The sequence below is a fragment of the Manduca sexta genome, chromosome 24 (assembly GCF_014839805.1).
Source record: "Manduca sexta isolate Smith_Timp_Sample1 chromosome 24, JHU_Msex_v1.0, whole genome shotgun sequence".
NCBI lineage: Eukaryota > Metazoa > Arthropoda > Insecta > Lepidoptera > Sphingidae > Manduca > Manduca sexta.
In genome coordinates this window covers 10,001,513-10,028,081 of record NC_051138.1, presented here as the reverse complement: position 1 = coordinate 10,028,081, position 26,569 = coordinate 10,001,513, and the positions used below count along the sequence as shown (strand labels likewise).

At 33.6% G+C, this 26,569-nt stretch overlaps 1 protein-coding gene across 2 annotated transcripts in view; it reads right to left on the bottom strand.

Annotated features, from left to right (window-relative positions):
* The window catches only part of LOC115445404 (hemicentin-1), a 66,295-nt gene extending 43,459 nt beyond the window's left edge, over positions 1–22,836 (bottom strand). Inside the window, exon 1 of one of the 2 annotated variants that reach the window (XM_030171653.2) lies at positions 22,438–22,836. In XM_030171653.2, the coding sequence (XP_030027513.2) occupies positions 22,438–22,489 (52 nt within the window). In that variant the 5' untranslated portion in view covers positions 22,490–22,836. The remainder of the gene's footprint in view (positions 1–22,437) is intronic. The other variant, XM_030171654.2, reaches the window with a different exon arrangement.
* Between the last annotated feature and the right edge of the window lie 3,733 nt (positions 22,837–26,569).

Sequence of the window (26,569 nt, the reverse complement as noted above, 5' to 3'; positions counted from 1 at the left end):
GGTTGTAATAATACTATAGAGCCAAAGTTTGGATGTAAGATAAGATAATTATGTTTAAACTATTAATCCGAACCTATAATTTATTTATTTTAAAGAAATTAAGATTATCACTGGGGTAAGTAAATGTGAGCGAGTCATAGACAATAGTTAGTTACTTAAAAAAATATATGTTATGATGCCAATGATAATAAGGGTAAAGATGTCATTTTTACCTTTTTTACAAACCAAATTAAATAGATACAAACATGCATGGTATTTTATTATCAACAGGTAAAGTGTGTCGAATTAATAAGCCATAAATAATAAAAGTAATGATTCCGTGATTAATAACTATTACGAAATTTAGTATTATTACGCGTCATGCAAAAAGCACATAAATTAGTTTAAACGCATTCACGACATGAAATGAATAAAAATAAACATTTGGATCGAGCAAACAGATTACTTATTATTTCCTTCTGAAGCCAGCTAAATAAATACCCGCCATTCTCTTTACGGATTAATAATGAAATTATAGCCATTATCAAAGAAATGTTTATTTTTTAAAATTTACCTACTGCCGTTCGTTACTACAATATATTTATTACTTAGTACGTCCAATCTTAAATGTCCTAAATCCTGAAGAATTGGTAAATTATTTATAGCCCTTATTACACCAAAATTCTTGCAAATGAAAAATGTATCAGAAACACTGGAATATTTCCCATATCGTACAAACCTAATATCTTGCGCAGAAGACGCACCAAGAGTCTACTTATTTACCTTTTTGGCAGGTCATTTTGTTTTTCTTTGCCCCAAGACAGATGGGTAGGAATAAGTTATTTACAAGACCGACATTGAATTTATTTGCCTTTCGCAAATATAAGAACTTCAAAATTCTTGAGTTTGCATACTTGTATATTTATAACGTAATACCATGACTCGTTTTATTTTTAATCCGTGAAACAAATTTTGTCTAAAAAAATATTATTTTTGAAATGTCATGTCCGTGGTAGTCGTCATGACAATAATGGTTTGCTTTATTAAAACATAAACAGCTTCAAAATAGAAAAAAATATGTACCTAATTAATATGTTGAATGTTCCGAAAATGTTTATTGTAGACTAGCTTCCGCCCGCAGCTTCGCCCGCGTGGATTTCGGACTTCAAAAATGGAGCCGGTCGCGAACGTTCGAGAATGTTCGTTTTACGAAGGTACTCGCTAGGTGATTCGCTAGCCTCTAGGTGCCAAGCTAGCCGCCTGACTGTGCGTTCGCGACCTTATATATATACAGAAATAATCCTTATAGCATGATTCAGTATTCACGTATGATGGCTTATTATGGCTTATTATTAGCGTATCTCATGTATAACTTTGGTGTTTCTATACCGATTTCTATGATTATTTTTATGGAATATTTAATAATGTTAATTTTTTTAATTAGGGATGACTGAGAGTGTTATAAACGTAAGAGTAGACAAATATAATGAGAAAGCTTCGAACTGCTAAGCTATCAGGAGTTACACGTGTTATTGTGAGTCAACCATAAAAGATAGACATATGCTGTCGTGGGATAATTTTTACATAATTTTAAGGAGAACATTTCCGTCATACATGATTTCTGTGTAGCTTTAACCATTAAGGTTGCACACGCGACGGAAGCTTAAAAAATGGAGTAACTTCTCCCGTTTTCCCAACATTTCCGTTCACTGCTCTGCTCCTATTAATTGTAGCGTGATGAAAAGTATACTATAACCAGCTCAGGAGTATGAAAAATAATTGTACCAAGTTTCGTTAAAATCCGTCGAGTAGTTTTTGTTTCTATAACGGTTATACAGACAGACAGACAGACAAAAATTTTACTAATTGCATTTTTGGCATCAGTATCGATCCCTAATCACCCCCTGATAGTTATTTTGGAAATATATTTCATGTACAGAATTGACCTCTCTACAGATTTATTATAAGTATAGATAACGCGCTTTAAAATATATTTTTTTTAAATAAGGGGTCATGCAGGAAAATAATTTAACACAGCAAAGCCTTAGGTAAATATTGTTTTAAATCAACGTTTATGAATTAAAAATCTATTATATAATTCAATTAATTAGATTACATGGTTTTAACTAAATCAAAAGCAAAATATTGGCAAAACAAAGTTTAAATAATATAGTAAGTAAATGCCTGGTAGGAATTAAGTAGCAATTTACTAAGGAGCAAGCAGAATGACAGTTTTACGCGAACCAAGCTAAATAAAATTTTGTAAAACTATGAATAACATAATTATAAATTGCTGTTGCGTTTACCGCGAATTGATCGAAATATCTTTCTATAACTCACATAATATTATTTTCTTGCTTTGGGCCACTAAAAGTTTTACTTCTTTTACGATCTTCATGGTCATAAAAAAAAACATTCGCATTAAAGGCTATATTTGTAAGATAAGTATCACAAATGAATCTCTTTGTAGATTATGAGTTCCCCATTACCATTTATAAGCTCCATAGGTTGGTAGGTTATGGGATAAGTTTGTTGTACGCCTGTCTCTTTACTAGTGCTCCATACTAAAAAAAATACTATAATATGACGATATGTTTATCAGCAGTTATTTGTTAAAGGTTATCCTGTACGTAGATGTACTGTATTTAGGGCTAGTTCCGGAAATGTAAACAAACATAAAATAATAATATCAGCCCCGTATTATATACTTGCCCACTGCTGAGCACGGGCCTCCTCTACTACAGAGAGGGATTAGGCCTTAGTCCACCACGCTGGCCTAGTGCGGATTGGTAGACTTCACACACCTTCGAAATTCCTATAGGTAACTCCTCATATGTGCAGGTTTCCTCACGATGTTTTCCTTCACCGTTAAAGCGAACGATAAATTCACAAAGAATACACACATGATTTTAGAGAAGTCAGAGTTGTGTGCCCGTGGGATTTGAACCTGCGGACATTCGTCTTGGCCGTCTGTTCCACACCCAATTAGGCTATCGCCGCAAAAAAAAACATTGTCTACCCACATTTCAAAAGCTTTTGGTTAAACAGCGGAGCGCGCGGTACAACGGTGTCGCGTTGGTGGGACGTCAACAGTAGTTGTAACATACGTAGTCAAGCAGCAGGCGAGGCGGAATGGCGACGCGACACTGGCGTTCGATTCTATGTGAAATCGAGCGCCGTGCGTGATGGCTTTATGTGACATATTGTACATTAACTAGTACACTACAACTATCTATCTAGCGTTGCGTCGCCGCGCCGTCCCGCCTCATCCGCTGTTGGACTAAAACATTATATAGAATGTCACATAGAGCCGTTGACGCGTTGATCGGCTCTCGACTCGATGACCTGCTCCATGCGCTGATTGACCAAAACTTAACTGCATTTTTGAGTGGACTTAGTTGTTCACATTTCTGGAATTGGTTTGTGTATACATCTATAAATGAGTTTTATTAAGATATAATATACACAATACATGTTTGTTCGATACTATTTTGTAGAAAACAAAAGTGTGTACATATGTGTGCAATTTAAACACGGCAGAAATAAACTTCTGAAAAATAGCCTGAAAGAGATTAATATGGATCTATAGAGTATCAGTACTAGTAAAATAAATAAATAGCGAAATTAAAATATTTATATTAAAAATACACAAAAAATACAATACGCTTGCTTTATATTAGAGCTTTGTAATATGCAACTCTGGTGCAAACTCAATAAAAAGTAGGTAACGTGACATTTAGAACTATAGCATCATATTTTGATAAACTTGGGTAAACTAAACAAAATTTGTTATAAAAATCATACTAAATTCTGACATAAATTTTAAATTGTGTTTTCGTACATGGTTTAATCATGGCGCCCGCGTTTCTGTACTTATAATTAACGGATAATAAACCACATTTGAATTTTTAAAAATAAAATATTTACAATTTACCTACTATATGAATGCAAAAAACACTATAAATGTTGTTTGCGTATAAGCTATTAAATACAATACATTACTCAAAAAGCTAATTGTGTTGGATTCATCGCATTGAGACAAAATATAAAAAATAATACATTACGATTATTTTTTGTTAGAACTAAAATTTTAAAGTTTTTATTTGGCTAACTCTCACCAACGACTTGATTTAACATTTTTAAAAATTATCATTCAAGGCTGCACTGGAAAGTTCAAAAATATTTCCCTCTAAACTTTATGTATTACAAAGCGGGGCGAGCAACTACAGAAGCCACTACTTCGGTCTGAAGTTCTTTCGAGTTAATTTTTTGCAGTTCATACATAACATTTCATACTTGAATGGCTTTATGTACTTGTCCTATAAGTATGAACCTCAGTCCTCTAAGTATCTATCCGGGTAGGAATGTAAAATTAGCAGTTATTTACTTAAATCCGTAAAATAGGCCAAATCGCATGCAGCGTAAAAATAATACGACAAATACGATTTAATACGGAACAACGAGAGACATTTAATGTATAGCTCTGTGTTCAAAGCAGGTTAGAGACCAAGCTTTACGATTACGAAACGGACTTTAAAGGACGAATGCTTTAAAGGATATGCATTCTGAACGTAATTTTAGTTAGTAACTTACACTTAAAGCATAATATTTTTATCTAAACAAAAAAATCACTGTATGTGGATAGAATACTAAGTAATTTTCTATGTTCGTGTATCATGAACATAGAATCATTCGCGATCTATACTTGTGAATAGCTAAATTACTTTTGGTACTTCTGTTGTGAATTCAATCGAGAGATTGCGAGCTTTACTTGATTAACTGCTAAAAAAACCCTTGATACACTTTGATGTTGCTTTATCTATCCTCAATAAAACTGCTATTCGGTAAAAAGAAAAGAAAAAATATAAATCCAATACACCGTATACCTATTTTTAAAATGGACTCTTTGTTGAATTTCTTTACTAATATACAAAGAATTACCAGAGATGATTTTAAGGACCATAACCGGGTTTTCTGTTAGCTATTACGTTGTCGGTATGCGTCTTTACAATATCCAGCTCGTGTATCCCTATGTTCGGAGCTTTTAATATGGTTGGTTTAAATACCGTTATAAGAACGTTTGTCAAGAAAATGGAAGGTAAGGCGCTTAGATGGGCGTTTCAGTAAAATAATCTCTTCAGCACTCCTTTATCATTATTTGTTTATTCGCTTTTGGCTTTAACAGGAAAACATACTGTAATTAATTACAACTTTGATCATTATTATACAATAAAAAAAATTGTATACCATACAGCCGCAACACCCAAATTAGAATTATTTGTTACCTGATCAATTTAAAACGAATCTTGGTCTCTTCTTGAAACTTGCATAATGACTCTCCTGTGTGAGTTTTCAAGCGTATTGCAGAAACGATTTGGCGTAGTTTTTATGGCCGACCTCCAATTTGTTACCGACGTTAACCCGCTTTGGAGATATAATCCCGTAGAAATCGTGTTAGAAAAAAAACCTTAACAACTTGTTGCCCCATTTGGGAATTCAACCAAAGACATTCTAGCATACGCCCGTTAAAGTATGCCACGAGACTAAGGAAGTAAGATAAACAATAAATTTTCTTTAAAATATAATGTAGGCATTATTACACATAACAGATATTATTTTCTTACTTCACTATAAAGGTGGGCAAAATGATAAATTATATATAGAATTCTGTTATACGCTTATTGTAAATATACATATTAAAACAAACAAAAAAAGACAAAATTAAACAATAATAAAATTATATGCATTTTTAGCTATTTTTTTAATATGTGAAACCAATCATGTTAATTATCAATTATTATGTCAGCCACAAGCGTATGTACTAATGCGTGTGCATAAATTATCATAACAAAGAAATAAAATGATATAAAGGTAAATTGGATTTCATCCAAATTTTAAATTGATAATTAACTACGTGATACATTTGAAAAAGATTCAATTTGTTGGGTTTTGTATAAAAAATAAAAAATGTTTTGTTAATGTGTGCATAATAGAATAATAAATAGACTGATAAGCATGATCACAAATGATGTATCTAGGTATTTTGATTTGTAAAGTCAATCTGAATCGGAATGACACTAATGATAAACAATAATAATTAATCAGTGTGTAACATTGATCCGCTAATAGTTAGATAATATCGCTCATGGGGCTTGCTTTGCGATTGCATCCATGTTGTTTATCCCAACTTCTTCCGTAACTTGCGTAATCGTAGTGTTTGACTTAATAAATTCAAATTTACACATAAATCTAGATTTTGTAACAATTTACCCACAATTTTCTTTGCATTTCCGTATATTTCCGTTTCCATTAGTTTGATATACGTGTTCTCCAGCTAGGTTCTTATGCGGACATCGAACATATTGATCGTGAAGTATTAATTCGTCAATCCACTTCGGTAAAACCTTTTGTTTTTTTCTTTTTATTAATGGAGTTTATTCCCGATCGATTGTCTAATGTCATCTAATGAAGACAGATCGCCAGTTCATGGTCAATTCTCTTTATTTTAAAGGTATTTTTTTTACATTTTTACATATACATTTAAAAAAAAACGCATATAAAAATATAAATAATGTATGACCCTTCGATGGCGAAGCGCAAGACCCAGGTCACCGGCGGTTAGGGATTCAAAGTGAGGAAACTCCTCACAATGCGCGTCGTGTCCAGCAATACTGCCTTCTGCATCTGGCCTCCGACCCAACGGCCAATTGAGAGCTTCCAAAGATGTTGGTCGAGGCTCTTTGTTATCAATCCATGCGCAGAAACGACAATCGAGACAATAATTGTAGAGTCCACATCCCATATGTCGGTAACCTCATGTGCCAAGTCTAAATATTTAGACAATTTATCTTTTTCGGCCTTAACAAGGTTATTGTCATGCGGAATGGTGACATCAACAAGTATTGCCCGACAGTTCGCCAGTTCATTATTATTATTGCAATCTGAATACGATCAAAAATCTACAATAGAAAAGTATAAAAATGGAACTCGAAAGTAGCACTTATTGGTCACTCCAAGTATTGAAATTAAAGTAGTTCATTAATGTATAGACGATTTTTCCTTAAAATGTTACACCAACATCCGTCGCGATCACGTTTGTTTAATGAGTAGCCGCAGCCTCGGCCGAATTGTGTCCATCCTGTACATGAAATTCTGTTACATTGGTATATCTATAACCTTGAACACCCTGAGAGAAATCCACGCTCATGTGTAAATATAAGTGCACTCTTACCACTCAAGCAACTAACGAACATAAATTTGAACCCAAGTGGGTTATAATTAGTTACAACGAAATTTTTTTGTTAAATGACATGGAATGATGATAAGAAATCCTGTTAGTGATGTCAGCGACATGTGGTGCGGCACAGATAGAATCAGGCCGGGTATTGGAGCCATATCCGTTTCCTTATATTCAGTTAAAAATAAATTGAACTAGCGCATGTATATCATTTATACATTAGTGCAGTAGCATATGGCCTGACGAATGTGCTGAAGCAACAATGACCGATGAAATGTGGACGAATAAATAGAATACGTGTTACGTAAAAATTCACTTTAGTTTTTACCATCTTATTCATACACCTTATTTATCTAAGGATGGAGCATTGCTGTGATAACAAGTCTGTTTCTCAGCTATGTTTATCTGACAACTTGCTATTTAATAATAATATAATAATATCAGCCCTGTTATACTTGCCCACTGCTGAGCACGGGCCTCCTCTACTACTGAAAGGGATTAGGCCTTAGTCCACCACGCTGGCCTAGTGCGGATTGGTAGACTTCACACACCTTCGAAATTCCTATAGAGAACTTCCCAGATGTGCACGTTTCCTCACGATGTTTTCCTTCACCGTTATAGCGAACGATAAATTCACAAAGAATACACACATGATATTTTAGAAATTCAAGTCTTTCAGTTAATACATTACCGATATATAATAATATAGGTACGGTCATATTGACACTTATTAATATCTATTCAAGCACATTAAGAAGCAGGATAAACTTATGTTGGTACATTGTGTATCGAAACGTGTACCGCCTGGGGTTTTAATGAAATTATTGTATAGAATATAGTTTTATTGATTTCCAAATCCATAGATTGTTAGTATCGAACGTGAACAGAGATAAAGTTATTTAAATAATATCATACTCTTTTCTGTATTCAATAAATTGGAATTGGTTTTATACAAACAAGATTTCAGACTGTTATATTAATTATTCATATTTATTCTTTACACGCTACACTGGCTCTATATCTGTTTAAAATTAACCTCGATACTGATTCAGATGTTTCATTAATCGATATATAAATTTAATATGTACAGGACAAGGGATTAACTAAACATATGTTAAAGCGGTGGCATCGTTAAATTACAGTGATATTACATTCTCGGTTGAATGAAAAAGTGCTCTAGTTTCCCATAAGTGTATACCTTCCATCACGTGACGGAAGTGGTAGCAATAATTATGTAAACTAGAAACACACTTCACGCAGTCTTAAATAATGTGAACAAAATTCGATATTTTTACAGGAACAAAGGCCATGAATTTATCCATTATTCACCATAATTCATTAATTATGGTGCCATTTATCTTGCGGGATGACAATATGCTTAAAGCATCATATGCAAAAAACGAAAAAAATACTAACTTCCTACAAATATGAAATTGTTAAACAACAAACAAAAACATTTTTACACTGAAATGCAAATGGCTGATACGTAAAGCGGAATTGTTGATATTCATTTCCAAAGTTTTATTTGAACCAAAAGGTTTAGTTTATTTCTAATTGACAATTCAATACAGCAATAAAACTGTATTTTAAAAAATCAAAATAGGGCTATTTTATTTAATGAAATTTACATTTAAAGTAACGAGGATATGGATCATATTTAACAAAGTACTCAAGATTATTACGGGTGTCTTCAGTAATACTATCATCTACCTATTAATACATGCACTTCACTTCACTCGGCGCTTCAACAATACACTTTGCTTTCATCACACAGTGCTGATATGCCCCATAGTAACTTTAATATCGATACAGTTATACACATGTCTAGGTATGGATATTGTTTTTAGCCATGGTTTTTGAAGGTTTTTTTAATATGTGTAGAAAAATACACAGGCTTAATCTAAGTACCAACACAATACTATTGCCCATTCGAAAACGATAGAATTAACAGGATTTTGTGTCAATACCTATTTGGATATTAATTTGTTGGGAACTTACCTAAATAACGAAATTGTCTAACAGATTCAGTATGAAACTGAAACTCTGACAATACACAAAAGGTCACCTGAATAGGCAGAGTAAGCTGAATTTCATGTTTTAGTTGCAGTTTCGTTTTATCAAACGTAGGCCATACTGCCTCAATTTTTTCCGTGCACTGTATTATAGTGCCTACCTGATAATAAACGCAGTGTTGGTAGACCAAATATAGAGGACGTTAATGAGAGATGTTACATCTCGATTGTCAACAGAATCATGCTGACTTGTTTTACAAGTCTTGTTGTTTTGCATGTACTGCACCTTAACTCGAACGCGGCTCTCAAGGGGGTGGTACTATGATAGTCTCGATATAATTATGAGCGTAATACTATAAGCTAATTTATATTAGCTAGTTCTTGCATCAATATATTGCATACGAACTTTCTGGTGTGTTTATACTAGCAACAATATTTCAAAAGTTTTATACAGGCGACTCGCCGCAGCTCTTGCAAAGTTAAAAATTTGCAGAAATCGGCTTACCGTAATTATTAACACTGTAAAAATTGCTTGCGGCATTCGACATCTGCAAGCTCTTGCCAATCTGAACCTTGCTAAGTAAATAACTGTAACTTTGATCTATATGTGAATTTTCTCATTGCATTGGTAGGACTTTATGATTGTTGACCTATGCGGAAATCTACCGCACTATGACGAACATAATAGCCGGTTTATCGCTGTATAATCATAAATTAGTAGCGTCAAAAGCTATTGTAAATAGTTTTAATTATAATGTATGTACGTATGTATATATACAATCAAGAATCCGTATGACATATCGACGAGTTCTAAATACACAAGAATAATGCAAGAAAGTGTCACCGACTGAGACAGATATAAATGAATGTTAACGACCCCTTTGATAAACGATCCGGGAGATTTAGCAAGATAAAATGAATTATATTACTTCACTAAGTCGCGTCCACGGCAGCGTTTGCCTCTAACAATATCCGTATCATCGTATAGTCTACATCGCTTCGTTTTTTGTATGTATGTTAAAATCAGTATTGATCGATATTACGTTTGCAGGATAAACCACAGAGAGATTATAAAACATGTAAAACGAATTTTCGTTGACCATAAATATATGTTCAATTTATTCTATCAATTTATATGAATTACTAAAACGCCAATTCGTGGTACATTTAAAAAAAACGTACTATTAACGTGTTTGAGCCCTATAGAATTACATTAATGTTAGCCATTTACATTATTTTAAATAACGACTCCTGCCTTGCTGCGGGAAAATAGTAGACCGGTATAAGATTCTTCGCATAAATCTTAAAAAGTTCAAATATGTAAGTAAAGTTTTGAAGGGTTTCAAACGAGCTCTTTTCACGGTCGTCGAGATTTCGAAAGAGTGTTGAGCAAATACCGATTAAAAGCAAAAAACAACGCCAATTTCACTTATACAAATATGGAATGAATATTCCATTTTAGATTTTTTTCGGTTAAGTATCTACCCGTACCCGTCAAATATCTATTACTCAACGAACATAACAAAAATATTTATTTTAATAATGAAGCGACCATAACCGATTATGTATGAAATTAAGAAGAAATATCACTAGCCAACAATTATTGAAATCGCTATCATTTCTGTTTGTGGATAACGGTAAGCTGTCGTTTGGCCGGTCGAGTATAATACAATGCGGACCGCTGTAAAATCTCAACCTACTTGCATAAATATTCTATTACGAATATGAATTTAAAACACATATATTTCTGTTAGATATTCACGTTTCATCAACATAACTTTATAGTATTATAAAACCTGTTTGTGTTATTTACACTATCTTCAACGTTTCTCGTTTAAGTTATGATGTTAGAAAATGGCGGAGAACGTTATGAATGAACAAACACTTCTTTCAATTGATTTAGTCTTTATATGTGACTCATGGGCATTCGCTAACATGAAGCTGTGACTCTAACATACGATTTTATATACCGTGGGATCTATAAATTTCATAAAGTCTTTCAATATAGAGTGCAGAGCAAAATAAATATAGTCCAAACAGCATATTGCGACTCAGGAAAGAATCCTTATATAGGAGATAGAAGCAAATTCTCGTCCCAGTCGGTTTTATTAAATAGGTGACATTTATGTTAGGAAGAATATAAGGAATAAATGAATAAACTACGGTTACACAATCTTTATAAGAATCGAGGGTGTCTAAAAGATCGCTTTATGTGATCCTGTGCCGTCTGCATCGGGCAGGCTACCTATGATCTTAATCTACATCTTAATCTACATTTATCAAGTCGTCTGTGTTCGCGAGTGACGAACAAATTCAATGCATGGATATCTATTAACTAATGTTATGTTAATTATAGTAAATGGTTTATGATTAAAGACAGCACCCAAGTACAGCTAAATTATAATATTATCAAGTATCAACATGAAAGTATGAGTTATTTGGTACCTCTTAATCGTTAGTGTAATGACTTATGAATAATACTTTACTAACAAGAATACCTTAAAGAATTTAAACTACCTGAATTCCAATAATGATGATGTCAGTCCTGCTTGACTGACTTAAGCACTTCCAAAGTGTGATAACGTTTAGATACGTTTCACAGTTTTAAAGTTTATTTTTCATTTGACTTATCGTCGGGATAATTTTAATAACCTCGAATAAAATTCTTTAAAATATTTTATGTTTATTAAGTAAGTTCTGTGACGTAATCCGAGCCAAGATAACTTTCTTTCGCAAACTTTTGAAGTATCGTGATGAAAGAGAAGCTACAGAATGTAGCTAAGTAAGCGGCGGAATATTTTGTTATTAATTTATTATTACATTTTGTGTAACTTTGCAAATAAGATTATTTACGGAAATTTGATGATGATAGTATTTGGTTATGTTTTAGGTCTCGAATTAAAAGAGCCCTGATAGGTATCTTTAGATCGATCGTGGATATAGAGAAATAAGAATAAGTTTGATCACAATGCTTAACTTATTTTGGTTGCCTTATATTTGCGTTCGTGCTGAAAATAGCGCTAGCAATCGTTAATTTCGGTCGACACTATACATCATACTTTATCAGTATCTAGTAGTTATATCTATCAGTGACTCTTTTAATGCAGTTATTTCCTAAGTCAGAAAGTCTTTCACTGACGTTATTAGGAAAGTTATGGGTAAAGAGAAAAAGAAGTAGTTACAATTCGTACTTTTTTACCCGCACAAAACCATTTCACTTCTCGTACAAAAAACTACACTAAAAGGCTCTTTGTTGAACATCGGTTTATGTATTATAATTTTGCATTCAAGCTTTTATGCTTAAGGATTTTATGTTTTATGTAACTTGTTAAAATTATTTAACATTGTATCTGTAGAAAAATACAGCTAACACGAATTACGTTAGTGACACACACATACGCATTTTATTCCCGAGGGGCAAAGGCGCTACTGGTGCCTCTACTTTCCACCGTGTATGTTCCGTCCATGGTGTAATATAGGGCGAACCTATCGCCATATCGGGCACAAATTCCAGACTCCGGGCTGATAGTGAGTAGATAACCCCAATATCACTTTGCCGATATTCATCATCAAAACCCATTAATCGGTTTCTGTTTTTACTTCTAAGAACAAAATTTCGAATTTGTAATGAGTAGGATTAAATGGGCGCTATATTGTAAATAATCCATTTGACGGTGTCATATTTCCTTCGAATAGTTACGCTAAGTAATATTCATAGTATTCGAGCTTATTCACTAAATACTATATGGACAAATATTATAATTATTGCAGCGAGTGCCTACTTATTATTATCGCATTTTTTTTAAATTACTTGGAGAATCATAAGAGTGCGTTAAGTTTACATATTTAACCAAGAAAACAAAGTCTTAAAAAAAATATTTGTATTTAATTTTATCTCGATCTATAATACATCTTCCTAATGATAATATTTTGTAACTTAAACAGAATCCTGAGTTGTCATTGTATACATTTACGTATTGAATTAATTTCTATAGCACCTATAGGTATATACTTGATCCTATGCCCACGTGGAAAGAAATGACCTAAATACAGACTGAGTAGGCATTTTGTTTCGCCAATTTCTCCTAGACCGACATATTTAGCTTTATTTACTACTAGCTTTTGCCCGCGGCTCCGTCCGCGTAAAAGTTTTACCGGTATAAAAAGTAGCACTCAGGAGTAATACTTATAACTTCCTATTAGTGAAATCATTTCAAAAGCGGTCAACAGTTCCTGGGCTTAGTGCATTCAAACAAAAAAATAAACTCTTTAACTTGATAATATAATAGTCTATAATTTTGGAGCAAGATAATCTACATATAGCTTATCTTTCTCCAAAACATAGGCAAATGTTGGTTTTAAATCGATATTGTGACTATTTTAAATAGTTTGGTTTTAAATAGACGTAAAAAAACAAAGTCAACAAGTACAAAATTGCGTCTTTTTTCTGTTGTAAATAATGATGCACTGGCTTCACGCATCGTAAGTGACATGATGGGGTCACTCAGTGGCAAAGGAGTGCTGAGACAATCGGTCCCATGCTAGCGGAAGCCGGCGTTTGTACTGGAATAAAGAAAACGACGCTGGCGCTGGTTCGTGGGAACTCAACCGCACAACCGTTGTAAATTTACTAAATAATGTAGATGTCTGAAATTAGATAAAACGCAAGGGGAACTAATCAGCTTTCTTTGGCTCTTACGGTATTTCATTTATTAAGTCGAAGATAATTTGTTAGAGAAATGAATATGAAAATGTTTGCTTGCAACTAAGACCCAAGAAATATTGCAAGTGTTGGTTGGTTGGAAACGTGCAATAATATTATGGTAATCAGGGACCTGCTAGTAGGTTAGTAATAGCGACCAGTGCCTCGGTCCCTAGAGGAAGAAAACAAGAATAAGTAGGAGTACGTACAAGCTAATTAATGCAAGAGTGAGGCGGGAGTAGAGAAATTTTATCGAACCCCATAAAGCTCCCAAGTTCGGATGGCTACCAAGGAGTACTTCACTACATAGTATTAAACAAAGTCGCTTTCTCTGTCCCTATGTCCCTTAGTATGCTTAAATCTTTAAAACAACGCAACGGATTTTGATGCGGTTTTTTTTAATAGATAGAGTGATTCAAGAGGTAGGTTTATATGTATAATAACATCCATTAAATAGTGGAGAAATACTGTTATTTTGTTATGTTATACCCGTGCGAAGCCAGAGCGGGCCGCTGTGTTTTTATATACAACATTCACAGTTTTTCTATAGTGTATTTAGTATCAGCATTGCACCCGTGCGAAGCCGGGGCGGGTCGCTAGTATATTATAATAGGCCTTTTCGGTTGGTTTTGCTGCTAATATTTCCCTAGACATAAACATGAAGTAAACCTATTTTTTTTTGTAATTTCGTTTAAGGATTGTAATTCGGCACGATTTTCAATCCGGCCGGATTTTCGTTGATCCCGTTGGATCCTATCCGAATCCTGTCGAGCTGGTGTCACGAAACTATTTTGCCTATACATTCAATATCAGTTGTATGAGACTGTACCAGTGTAACTTTACTTGTTTGTTTAGAATATAAAACTCGTTGTTCAACCGTCGAGTATAATAGTCAGCTATTATGTAATTCCGTGTTTCAATAATCGGTCACTCACGCACACGCAACAGTGGTGACATTTTCTTGAAAAAATATGCTAAGGGCATCGTACCACAATGCCCATATCCACTATGTATTTATAATACAATTAAGTGAGTGCACAAAGTTCGTAAAATAAATGATTATTTTACCTATTTTTATTTTATAATTGTAATAACTAACCGTTCGTAACGAATATAATATATCCTTACCTATATATGAATCAATAATTCTTTATAAATGTTTACGGGGTGACATGTGGGTAATTATTATATTTTATATTAGTAACTAGGTGCTGCTTGCGCATCCAGCCGCTTGAAAGACCCGGGATAAAAAGTAGCAAAAATTACGTTAATCCGGGACGTAGCCAAAAAGAGTGCCTAATTTCATCGACACAGCACACAAATTCAGCTGATTTGCGTATACTTCTAACAAACACCTGCATTCTAAGCCTATGATATAATAGTCGAAATAATATAGTTTCTTGCTAGTAAAAATATTTTCACTAGCAGTCATCGGATATCGAGAATAGCGCATTACTATCAAACATTCGGGATATAATATAAGTATTGATTAAATTAATGAAGGCAAGTCCAGCGATTAGATTACAGAAATAACAATAAATATTTTGTAAAGATATATTATGTGACTGGATGCAGGAGAAGGATCAATCTTAGGTACCATAATTAATGGCAACGTCAGTGTCAGGGAGGAACGACAGATGCACCTTAAGTATCTGGCACGTATTAAAAAGCCCCATTCTCGAATTAACAAGAACGCACATATTCTGAAATGTATATTTCAAGATTTATTTTCCAAACTTTGGCTTTACCAAATTGAAGTAATTCCGAAAACCGGCATCTTTTTGCAAAAAAGATGAAGTAATTTTAGTAAAAGCAATATGTAAATAAAATCAAAGTAACTGCGATGATAATTCAGAGCTTTCATTGTGATGATGGTGATAATGACAATGAAGTAGTTGAAAACACCACAAAAGCATTAAGCAAGTAGGGTACGCACAATGAAATTAAATACGCGAGCCGACCGAGTGTAACGAGTGTGCCTCGCAGCGGCCAGCGAGCAATGCCTTCGACATTTTGTAAACCGGCGATTCAGATTGTAAAGTGATAGATTGAACGCATTGCTAAACGACATAATATAAATACACAAGATTTTTAGTTACAATGTTAAGCGAAAGTAAATAAGTCGATCTCAGAGTAGCAGTAATTGTGCTTGGATTGTAGAATCCCTTTTGAACGTTCTGCGATTTTGCGTCATTCATAAAAAATATTTCCAATAAGGTTTTTTGTGTTCTTTCTCCAACACGGACTTATGATTTTCTCCGATATACTGATATGATAAAGTATATAATATAATGAATATAAACCGTTGAGATGACCATAATATGTAATATTATATTTCAAGGATAACTACCCAATTGATGTCCATGTAAGCCAAATAAAGAGTATAAAAATAATTTTGATCAGGTGAATTTCTTATTAAATGTCAAATGATATAAGTTGTAGGAAAGGGGTCTATTCATTCTCTATATAGAATTTATAGTAAGGCAAACGTCCCTAGTGCGGGAGAAATACTGAATATTCTGTTGAGTTGGTACCTACCGATCGCTATCAGCTGAAATAATAAAAGGAAAGTGCCTCCTAAGACAAAACCATTTACCTCTAACAACATTGTAATTCTTTAAATTGTTCAACATTTTCCTATTATTAAATTAGTAAAAATATTTTGATATAAAAATGGGTAAAATTCGAACGCAATGTTTTCAAAACCGCTTCTGTAAAGTGTACAGTCGGTGCGCCAAAACGAATTTAAATTATGAGAAATAGATAAGTAGTAGAACAATATATAGTATATAATATTACAGAATTATCATCATTTTATACTTTCACTCATTTTGTATTATGTGCATGCTGTGACGACTCGTAATTGAAACAACATTTAGCTTTTTGTTTGAAACTTTGTATTAATCAGGTATCAATGTATGTTTTGTGAGTTGTTCCTTTTAATAAATAAAAAATAAATTTAAAATGTTAACATTTCACAAGCATATTGCATCAAAAGGGGAAATCCATTTGTACATTTTAATTCCTTTTATTCTACAGCGCACGTCTATTTTCAACGATACCTAGTAAGCCATCAAATTAAAACATTGTTATTAGCTAGTTTATTAGTATTTCGTATGAGTATTTCTAGGCGTGTTGATATAATATACGTGGGATGGCACCCGACATCAAGGGCATTATTACACTATGTGATTATTAAACTGTGATACTCATTGCTCCATAAAAAATTTCTCGTATTGTCATATCCTCAAAGGTGTCTTTCTCTGACATTTTCATTTCCGGTAATATAATAATATATTCTTCGTAATAATTCAGTATGTATACTATAGATGAATACGTACGAATAAAATTTCCTTTTCAAAAAATAAAATATGTACTTTTATACGAATTTACCGGTAAAATTAAGTGAACAAGCTATAAAGCCGACATGCAACCCATTGTGAGACATATGCAGATACGCACACTAACAAGCGCACGCACACACTGGCACCTCCACAGGCTGTACTAAGTAAAAAAATCAAGTCGAACAGCGTGCCGCGTTGTTGGCCGTTCGGCACTCCAACTCGGTAAGATAACTCTAGTGGAGCGACTCTACCTCGAAAGGCGCGCACACCTGCATCTAAACCGGTTTTTCAAACATGATTTCACTCTCTCGGCACCACTAGCGTTGCCTAATTTACGCACTCGGGCCTGAGGCTTCTTTACGTTTTTTTATCTGAAGCCATTTTAGGTACTTATTTCTTGTAATAGTAGGTGCAGCAACAAACACGTGTCTTAGATGGAAACATGGCAAATAGGACATATCCAATTGGTATTATTCATATAATATTAATAATAGTTTATTTTAAAATTATCTGTGAAGCTCAAGATCATTGTTCAGTTTTCAAGGTCTATAATGATTTCTTTTGTTTATGCGTACATTAAAATAAAACTAATTTGCGAGGTCATGAAGGCTGCAAAGCCTTCAAAGCGTCGGGAGAAAATTATACTATAAAAACCGCGATAAAATCCGCAAAACTGTTTTATTTTAGTCATATTCTGATTGTAGCCAAGTCCAGATACAATATTATAAATTTATAGAATATCTTTTTTCTAAGAGAATTTCCCATCGGCACCATTTTAACCTTAGGGTATGATTTTTCGAAAATTCTTCCTTAGTGGCCCACCTAAGCTACGCTGTTCTCATTTCATAATTCTAGAAACACCGGTTTGAAGTGTGTGTCTTTTTTCAATAATTTTTGAGTACTTAATATTTAAATTCAGAACGCGATTTTTAACCCCCAAAGGACAAAGAGGGGTGTAATAAATTCAAAGTTATGTGTATTCGTGTGTCTGTGTATCTAAACTAAATATGTGTCTGTGGCACCGTAGCTTCTAAACGAATGAACCGATTTTGATACGGTTTTTTTTCGTTTGGTAGCTTATATGATCGAGATTATTTTAAGCTATGTTAGGAAAATCTATGATCATCAGTTCCTTTCCTACTTTCAATGGTCCGCTTGATTTGAAATGTGGTATAATATTATAACTTCCACGTTTGTAGCCTTGAGGTTAATGAGTAGGCGTCAGTAAAAGGTGATGATCGGGACTCACGGTGGCGAAAATAGTCATTTAACCGAACAACGGATCGGGGGGATGAAAATAATTCTTTAATTACTGTTAATACTTATGTATTATGTACTTTTAATAACTTATGTTTAGTGTGAGTTACCGCAATAAACGTATTTTCTTTATTAACAGGCGCCTGATGTGACGACGCGGCGTTTGGATCAAAATATTACTAAGTAGTATATATAACATACTTAAATAACAAACAAACACATTATTTTGTTTACTATTTAGAAGCTTTTTGTGTCTGGGGTCATTTAAATTTGTATACCTTACTGTTTAGTGGAACAGTCTAGACATTATGACACAAACAACGTCCGGTAAGTGTATAACACTATAACAGTACTTAGTAAATGTAGGTATTTATATTTCAGCACGCTATAGCAGAGGTCGATAGTACCTTATAAAACTTAAACATTAATGTTGAGATGTAAAATTATATTAAACCGCAGTGTGAAATGTGGCCTATCTAATGAATATATAGATTGTCTATATTTCGTGGCGTTGCCGTGGGTCTGCGCTCTGCAATGTCTATATTGCATATTGAGTTATTGATATTGTTGAATGTAAAGCATGAACACCAAAACTTAGTACTGCTGAGTTTCTAATGCATTTATGGGCTTGTATTATAATATAATATCACGCCTATTTTCAATATATTTTATGTACCAAAAAGCATTTAAAATAAAAAAGAAACATGTACTTAATTTCTATTGAGTAACATGTCAATTAAGAACCATTATATATTGCGTTTTAATATATTATTACAATTTACTTAAATGTTAATATATTACAATTTAAACATTCAGAATATTTAATTTTTTTAAGCCATATTATCCTGCAGAATATTATTTTATTTCAATATTATTATCCTTAGTGCTTCTTTTACCTCAGGAACGTTTTTTAAAAGCAGAGAGCAGAAGCTAATCTTAACATAAAAACAGGACCCGCACATCATTGGCAAATCCTTCTTAGCACAATTTTCACCGACCCTTAACTCAGTCGTTATACCACATGCAAGGTATCCCGTAATACAGGACAACAATTAATGAAGATGGTTACAGCATGCGGAAAACGGGTGATATGGCACGCCTAAACAGAAATGTCTCGTACCTCGGATGCGGATTCTAACGACCAATGAACATAAGGCAGGATATTTTTTCTCACGTGTTTCGTAGAATAACCCAGTCAAACGTGAAGGAAAAGGAAATCAAAACATGGTTTATGTTTAAGTTTCCATATTTTGGAAACGGTGTTCAGTACACGCGTACTGACTCAAGCACTCACGTTTGTTCCGCACCTCAACATTTTTCTACTTATTTCTTATTATTTATTACAGTATCTATTACAATAACATATTCTGTGATTAATTTAGCCTGTAAACTGCTACGGTTCAAAAGATAAAGCCCTTTAAAGGTGAGACAGAAGGCGTGGGATTAATAATAGTTGCCTGTAGCGTGCGTTTGGAACGGATTACGGAACCCTAAAAACTTACATTGAAAGCTTTAAAATACCACGTGTTGCAGCTGCCTGTACTGCTTATACAGAATAATGCATTAGAAAGGAACGTCACAGATATACATAACTCACTCCTACCTGTGTGTCATTGTGCACCTTCCTATAGGTGGCTAACAAATAGGAACGGAGTAGCTATAGCTTTATTATTTAATATTTGAAATTTACATATAGGTTATCATGGAGCTTATTAACATTTAGTGAATTGACTGATCATTTCAGACATTTAATAACCAATACTATTTATTTATTACCACTTACACCCAACAAATATAAATTCTTTGATTGGTGTCTTTCTGTTCTTCTGACATCTTAAAATGGATAATTTTATTCATGTACTTAATGCGTATAATTTTGACTACTACTTTTTTCAATATAACTTACAAACAACTTTAATTTGTGAAAGACCTTTGGTATCCAGTATTTTTCTATTACCTTTATAGTGTATCTCACAATAATAGTTGGTTATACTATACTTCTAAATTTGCTCAATCTTTTTATTACACCGTAATCACGGTCTCGGTTTAACTAAAGTTAAAGTCAGCTCGCCGCCGCTAGTTATTATATCAGCGTGCAGCAGAGAACCTGGGCGATATAAAATTTTCTCCATTGCATTTGGCGTGGTCAGCCAGAATAACAGAGGTTATTCGCAAATAGTTTCCAGAAACTTAATCAAACATACCTAGGTAGTTAGATAGGTTATCTATACCCACTAATCAATATTTATTTATCAAATTAGAGAATAAATTTTGTATCTCATATAGTAATTCCGTCTCGTGTAATTCTATGGTGTACTTAGAAATTATAGACCTTAAGTATTAATCACCCATGCCCCTTAATTTTTAAAAAGCAGGTAAATACACAATGACGTTTTACAATATCTTAGTAAATACAGATGTTTGTTCACATTTCTGTTAAATAAATAATATGGAATCGTGTTATCAGAATTATAATATAAATTAATTAATGATCTTTATTGCCCCAACTATCTCTGATGATATGCCATTGCTGCTATTGCTTATTATTGCTTATATTTATTGCTATTTAGCCTAAATACACATATTTACACTGCCTAGTGAACATTAAACGCTAGATTCGATTTCGAGATGACAAAAATTTCTACGAGATTTTCTATTAGAAAAATCTAGAATACCGGATCACTCCCTATCAGATTATGGGAATAGAGCGTAACGAAATGGCAGAGCAATAGTTGCGGCATTGCATATCCCCTCGTCAGAAAAGGCATAAGCTTATTTGTGATCAAACTGGCCGATACTATAAAACCAGCTCTAGCTTTCGTCTCAGTGGTGCCCGTTTATACCTATTAGTTGGATAGCCGATATATAACAGAAAATTTAAATACATGGTCCTCTGACCCACTACTACCTAAACATTATGCCAAGAGGGTATTAATCTTAAACTTACTCAATTCAATGTCACGCCGTAGATACGCGATCAAGACACGAAATGCTTATAGACACAAAACAGTTGGCAGTGTCGAAACAGTTTCCTAGTGACTGTTCTTTTGACGGTCATGACTCATGATTTGGTATTACCGAGATCCGTCACAAAACCAATATAATCGTCGTTACCAAACCAATATATTCCTCGTCTTACTGATTTATTAATAGACAAAATTTTAAGTTTCTAAATTAAGTTCTTTATTTTAACAACTGAATAAATACGAAGTAGGTAAAGAATTTGCATACGCTGTACTCAGTATAGATTGTCAATCACCTTGAGCTACTCAGTTTCTAAACTTACCTATCTAGGTAAGCTCATATTATCTACTCAGATACTTATAAATTATAATTGTCACTCATGATAGGTAAGTAGGTACATATTATATTAAAATACTTATTTTTTTTTTCATTGGTACATACATATTTTATATTGTGAAGTTTGTTTATTACACAATTGTAAACATTTAGGTAATAAGTTACGCCTAAGTAAGTACCAAGGCTTGATAAACAATAAGAATACAAGACTAAAGCGCAAATTAAACCAACGGCGTACTACGGGTACACAATATTCATAACGACCACATTAAACTAAGTCAAGACGAAGAGGGCTGAATGCACGGTAAACAGTCAAATCGGGCAGGAATAAATGTTGCTTTGTGGAAGTACTAGCACTGAATACCTACGGAATACACGAGCACCCCACACATAACGCAAGAGTCAACAAACCCACACAACGGTGGCGGAACACCTTTGCACACAAAGACAAGCGGCGGGCGGCAGGCGGCAGCAGGCCCGAGTCCGATGCTCGACCGTCGACGCTTGCTTGTTGATAAAATGAACGAACGTTATATTATAAGCGTGCCGCGCCGCGCGATGTGCTGAGGTGAGTCGGAAAGTAAGTAGGTACGTAGCTCCGCTTACCTGTACAAATCAGCAGCAATGTAAGCGGTGAAAGCAACGGATCGCGCTTCATCTTGTTTCTCCACCAACTGTCTATAATTTTTATATCCGATAAATCTTATGCTCCCATGTTGTGATGCACGTTTTTTAATAACTTAACAAAAACTTAACTGTCACATACACCGTTTTTTCATAATGCAGCGATCGTTTATCATAGCAAACAAATCCAATTTCTTTGTTTCGTAGATAACTATAAACTTTCACACATAATAAGAAATTTGTGCACCTCGCGAAATAATTTCATTTTCAATCCTTGAGTAAACTTTGGCGCGAATAAAACGTCACGACCACGACTGCAAACACGTCTTACATTGACGGCGGTCGACCCGTAGCTGAATTGAACAGCGTACACTAAACAGTGAACACGTTTCAAATAACGAAGGCCCGAGAGTAAAAGAGACGACGCGACTGCGCTCTGCTGTTACCAAAATTTATGTTTTCTTGTCCGGGAATGGAGTGGCAACAACGCGTTACTGCTACTGCGGTCTTGCGAGTTTTTCACCAGAGGGCGGCCTTAAATTAAAATTCTATGCTTGTATAGCTGGTCTGGCTTGGGGAGACACAAAAATAACTTCAATAAAATATACAAGAGCAAAATTACAAGTTTGTAAAATAAAAGTGAGTAGCTCCATATTTTTTTATAAATATTTATTTATTTATAAATTGACTGAAAGTTTACACCACTCGGCCAAAACACTTACATCTAACAATATAATCTAACTATAAGTAAATTTAAAAATATTAAGATAGCAATAACAATAAAATAAAATTCAAACTAATAACAAAATAACTAAAATGATTTCCAATACTTAACTTATTAAGGAACATTTTAAAGCGTTTCTAAAAATAACTTAAAAAGATTCGTACTCTAGATTAGAATTTGCTCACAGATTCGTCCATTATTAAATTTCATCTATATGGGTGTTAGTTATTACTTAAAGTTGATGGATTAATTACAGTCTGTTGACCTTTTTAGTCTATGACGATGCCATGCGCGTAGGTACCACAGAGAGGTCAAGCTCTCTCCGCACTCCGCAGTAACTTTTTCATTTTCTTAGAAAGTAAGTATATTATGTAGAGAACAGGGGGCACAACTGGACAAACTTTTGACAAAAATGTAAGTATTTATTTTTTTCACTTTTAAATATGTGTTTTATGTGAATACAAGAAAGGCTACAATACTGAATAGGGTACCGGACTCATTTTTGTTCTTTACTATTATGAAATATTTACGTTATATAAATTATAACACAGAAGAAATTAACCAGTAAAAAATCAACAAGTTATAAGTCTTGGAATGTCTGTGGAAGGGGTAATTAACAAGAAACAGAAAAGAGACGAAATACCCACCCTTGACGTCATAGGGAATTACGACGCATGCGAAAGAAAGAGATGAAGCGATATCCCCACAACGCGCAACTTCTGCACGTTACAATATTTGAAATATGAATTACTAGCCCATTTTTTTACCAATTTTTATGCAGTTTTCGCAGGAGTGCTTCTTTTTCGTATTATTAACAATTACATATAGAATAATGAACAAAATCAAACATAGGCCGGTTCCCTATTGTGGTTAAGAAAAATACTTATATGAAATTTTTTATTACCCTTGTCATATATATTGCGCTGCCCTAAACTGCCTCTTTCTCTCCTACCTATTATCAAGCACGAACAGCAGGCTATATTATACTGCTGTTAAAAATAGATTCCTTTCTACCTTTAAAGGAGGTAAGTATAAACACGTAGCTGTTTGTTATATCAGTTCGCATAAACAGAAAAAAAATTTAAGAAAGATTGAATTATAGGTTAAATCACAAAAAATTAACACAAGCAGATCTAAAAGTATATACTTGTGATGGATCTACGACAACCTGAAAAAAAATAATTTTAACAAAAAATTAAACCGCCTTCAAAAACCACTCAAAACCAAAAAACAATTTGACATAACAAGTACATATTGGATACCAATTTTGGAGTCGGTGCCTAATTAAAATTGCTAGTTAGCTATATTCGTTGCATAGTCCATCTATGATCTAAATTTCTTCCAAATCAATTAAAAGGAGTAGGTTTGCGTGTACTACTAACAAACATACACAGTGAAAGGTGTAATACCAAGCACCAGAGATGTGAATTATTTGAAATATAAGTATGTATTTTAAATACAAATACAAAATGCAAAATGCCTATTTTTATTTTATATTTGAAATACTTTTTTCGAAAAGTATTTAGTATTTTTTTGAAATACTTTATATAAATATTTTGTATTTGTAAAATACAAAATAGTTTTCTTACATTTTTAATTCATTTTTCTTATTATTCATTCTTTTAAAATTCTAAATTAGGTTATGTATAAACGCTCAGATTGTAATTCTTGTCACCAAGAATAATATTATGCCAACATTGCGCGTCAAACAAATTTGAAATCAATGGCGATGACTACATTAGATCTGGAAACACTACAATATTTAAAAGATGAAGACAATGCTTTAGGAAGTCTTGAACAGATGTCCAAATGTAAAAAAAACTCTTCTTTAAATATAATACCTGCTTACCAAGTTCTGAACCTTTTGAACGACTACTTTCATTCGGTGCAATTATTATGAGGCCGCATAGAATTACTATGAAAGATGAACTCTTTGAACATACACTCGTATTAAAATCAGTTAAATAAGGACCAGGTATTTTATTTGGAAAACCAATTTGAAATTACGTATTTTGCATTTTGTATTTAAATACTTTTATTTAAAACTTTTTTGTATTTCTATTTTAAATACTAAACTAACAATGTATTTGTATTCTGTATTTAAATACTTTTACTAAACTAGAACACATCTCTGCCAAGCACATGTATGGTGTTTCATCTTTTTATTTCCTCTTTTTTCGAGGCAGGGAGTGTAATACACCCACATTTGACCAGCTATATGTAACAGGGGAAGAATTCGGGTAGTGTACAGTTCACAAATTTAAATATTTCCTTAATAGCTTTCATTTGCTGTGCTGCGGCGTTGTTTTTATCTCCGGTGACGATCTGACTTGCTGACTTTGTACGCTGGCAGAACATTGTTTTCGTATATTCGTTAATGTATTTATCTAGCTTAACTAGCAATTTTAATTAGACACCGACTCCAAAATTGCTATCTATATACTTGTTATGTGAAATTATTTTTTGCTTTTTTTGGGTTAGTAAAAAATAGACCGTCTCAATGGCATAGTTGTGTTTCGCTCACAGTACAACTATCGCGCTGTGGTGTTATACCTCTGCCTACCCCTGAAAAGGGGAAAAGGTGTGATGCTAAATATATGTATGTATGTAAGAAGTAGAGTCAACTAAACCCAACGCAAAAACACAACTAATGTATATCGCTCGCAGTACGACTATCGCGCTGAAATGTTACAGCTCTGCCTACCCCTGAAAAGGGAAAAAGGTTTGATGCTATATATATGTATGTAAGAAATTAGATTGAATCAAACCTAACGCAAAAACACAACTAATGTGTTTCGCTCGCAGTACGACTATCGCGCTAAAATGTTACACCTCTGCCTACCCCTGAAAAGGGGAAAAGATGTGATGCTATATATATGTATGTAAGAAGTAGATGCAAGCAAACCTAACGCAAAAACACAACTGATATATTTGGCTCACAGTACAACTATCGCACTGTGGTGATACATCTCTGCCTACCCCTAAAAAGGGGAAAAGGTGTGATGCTATATACATCTATGTATGTATGTAAGAAGTTGAGTCAATTAAACCCAACCCAAAAACACAACTGATATGTTTCACATACAGTACGATTATCGCGATAAAATGTTACGCCTGTGCCTACCCCTGACACGGGGAAAAGGGGTTATGCTATATGTATAAGTATGTAAGAAGTACAATCAACCAAACTCAATGCAAAAACATAACTAAATACGTCACAGGAAAGCTAAATTTGCGATTTCGTTTAATTGGACGACATAATTATTCTAGTTTTTTTAACTGTAAAACCAAACTACCGAAGTGATGCTGAAAAAAATTTTATCGGACCAATCTGGAGACAAATTTATTCGAATAAAAAAAGAATTTTCCAAATCGGTTTATAAATGAGCG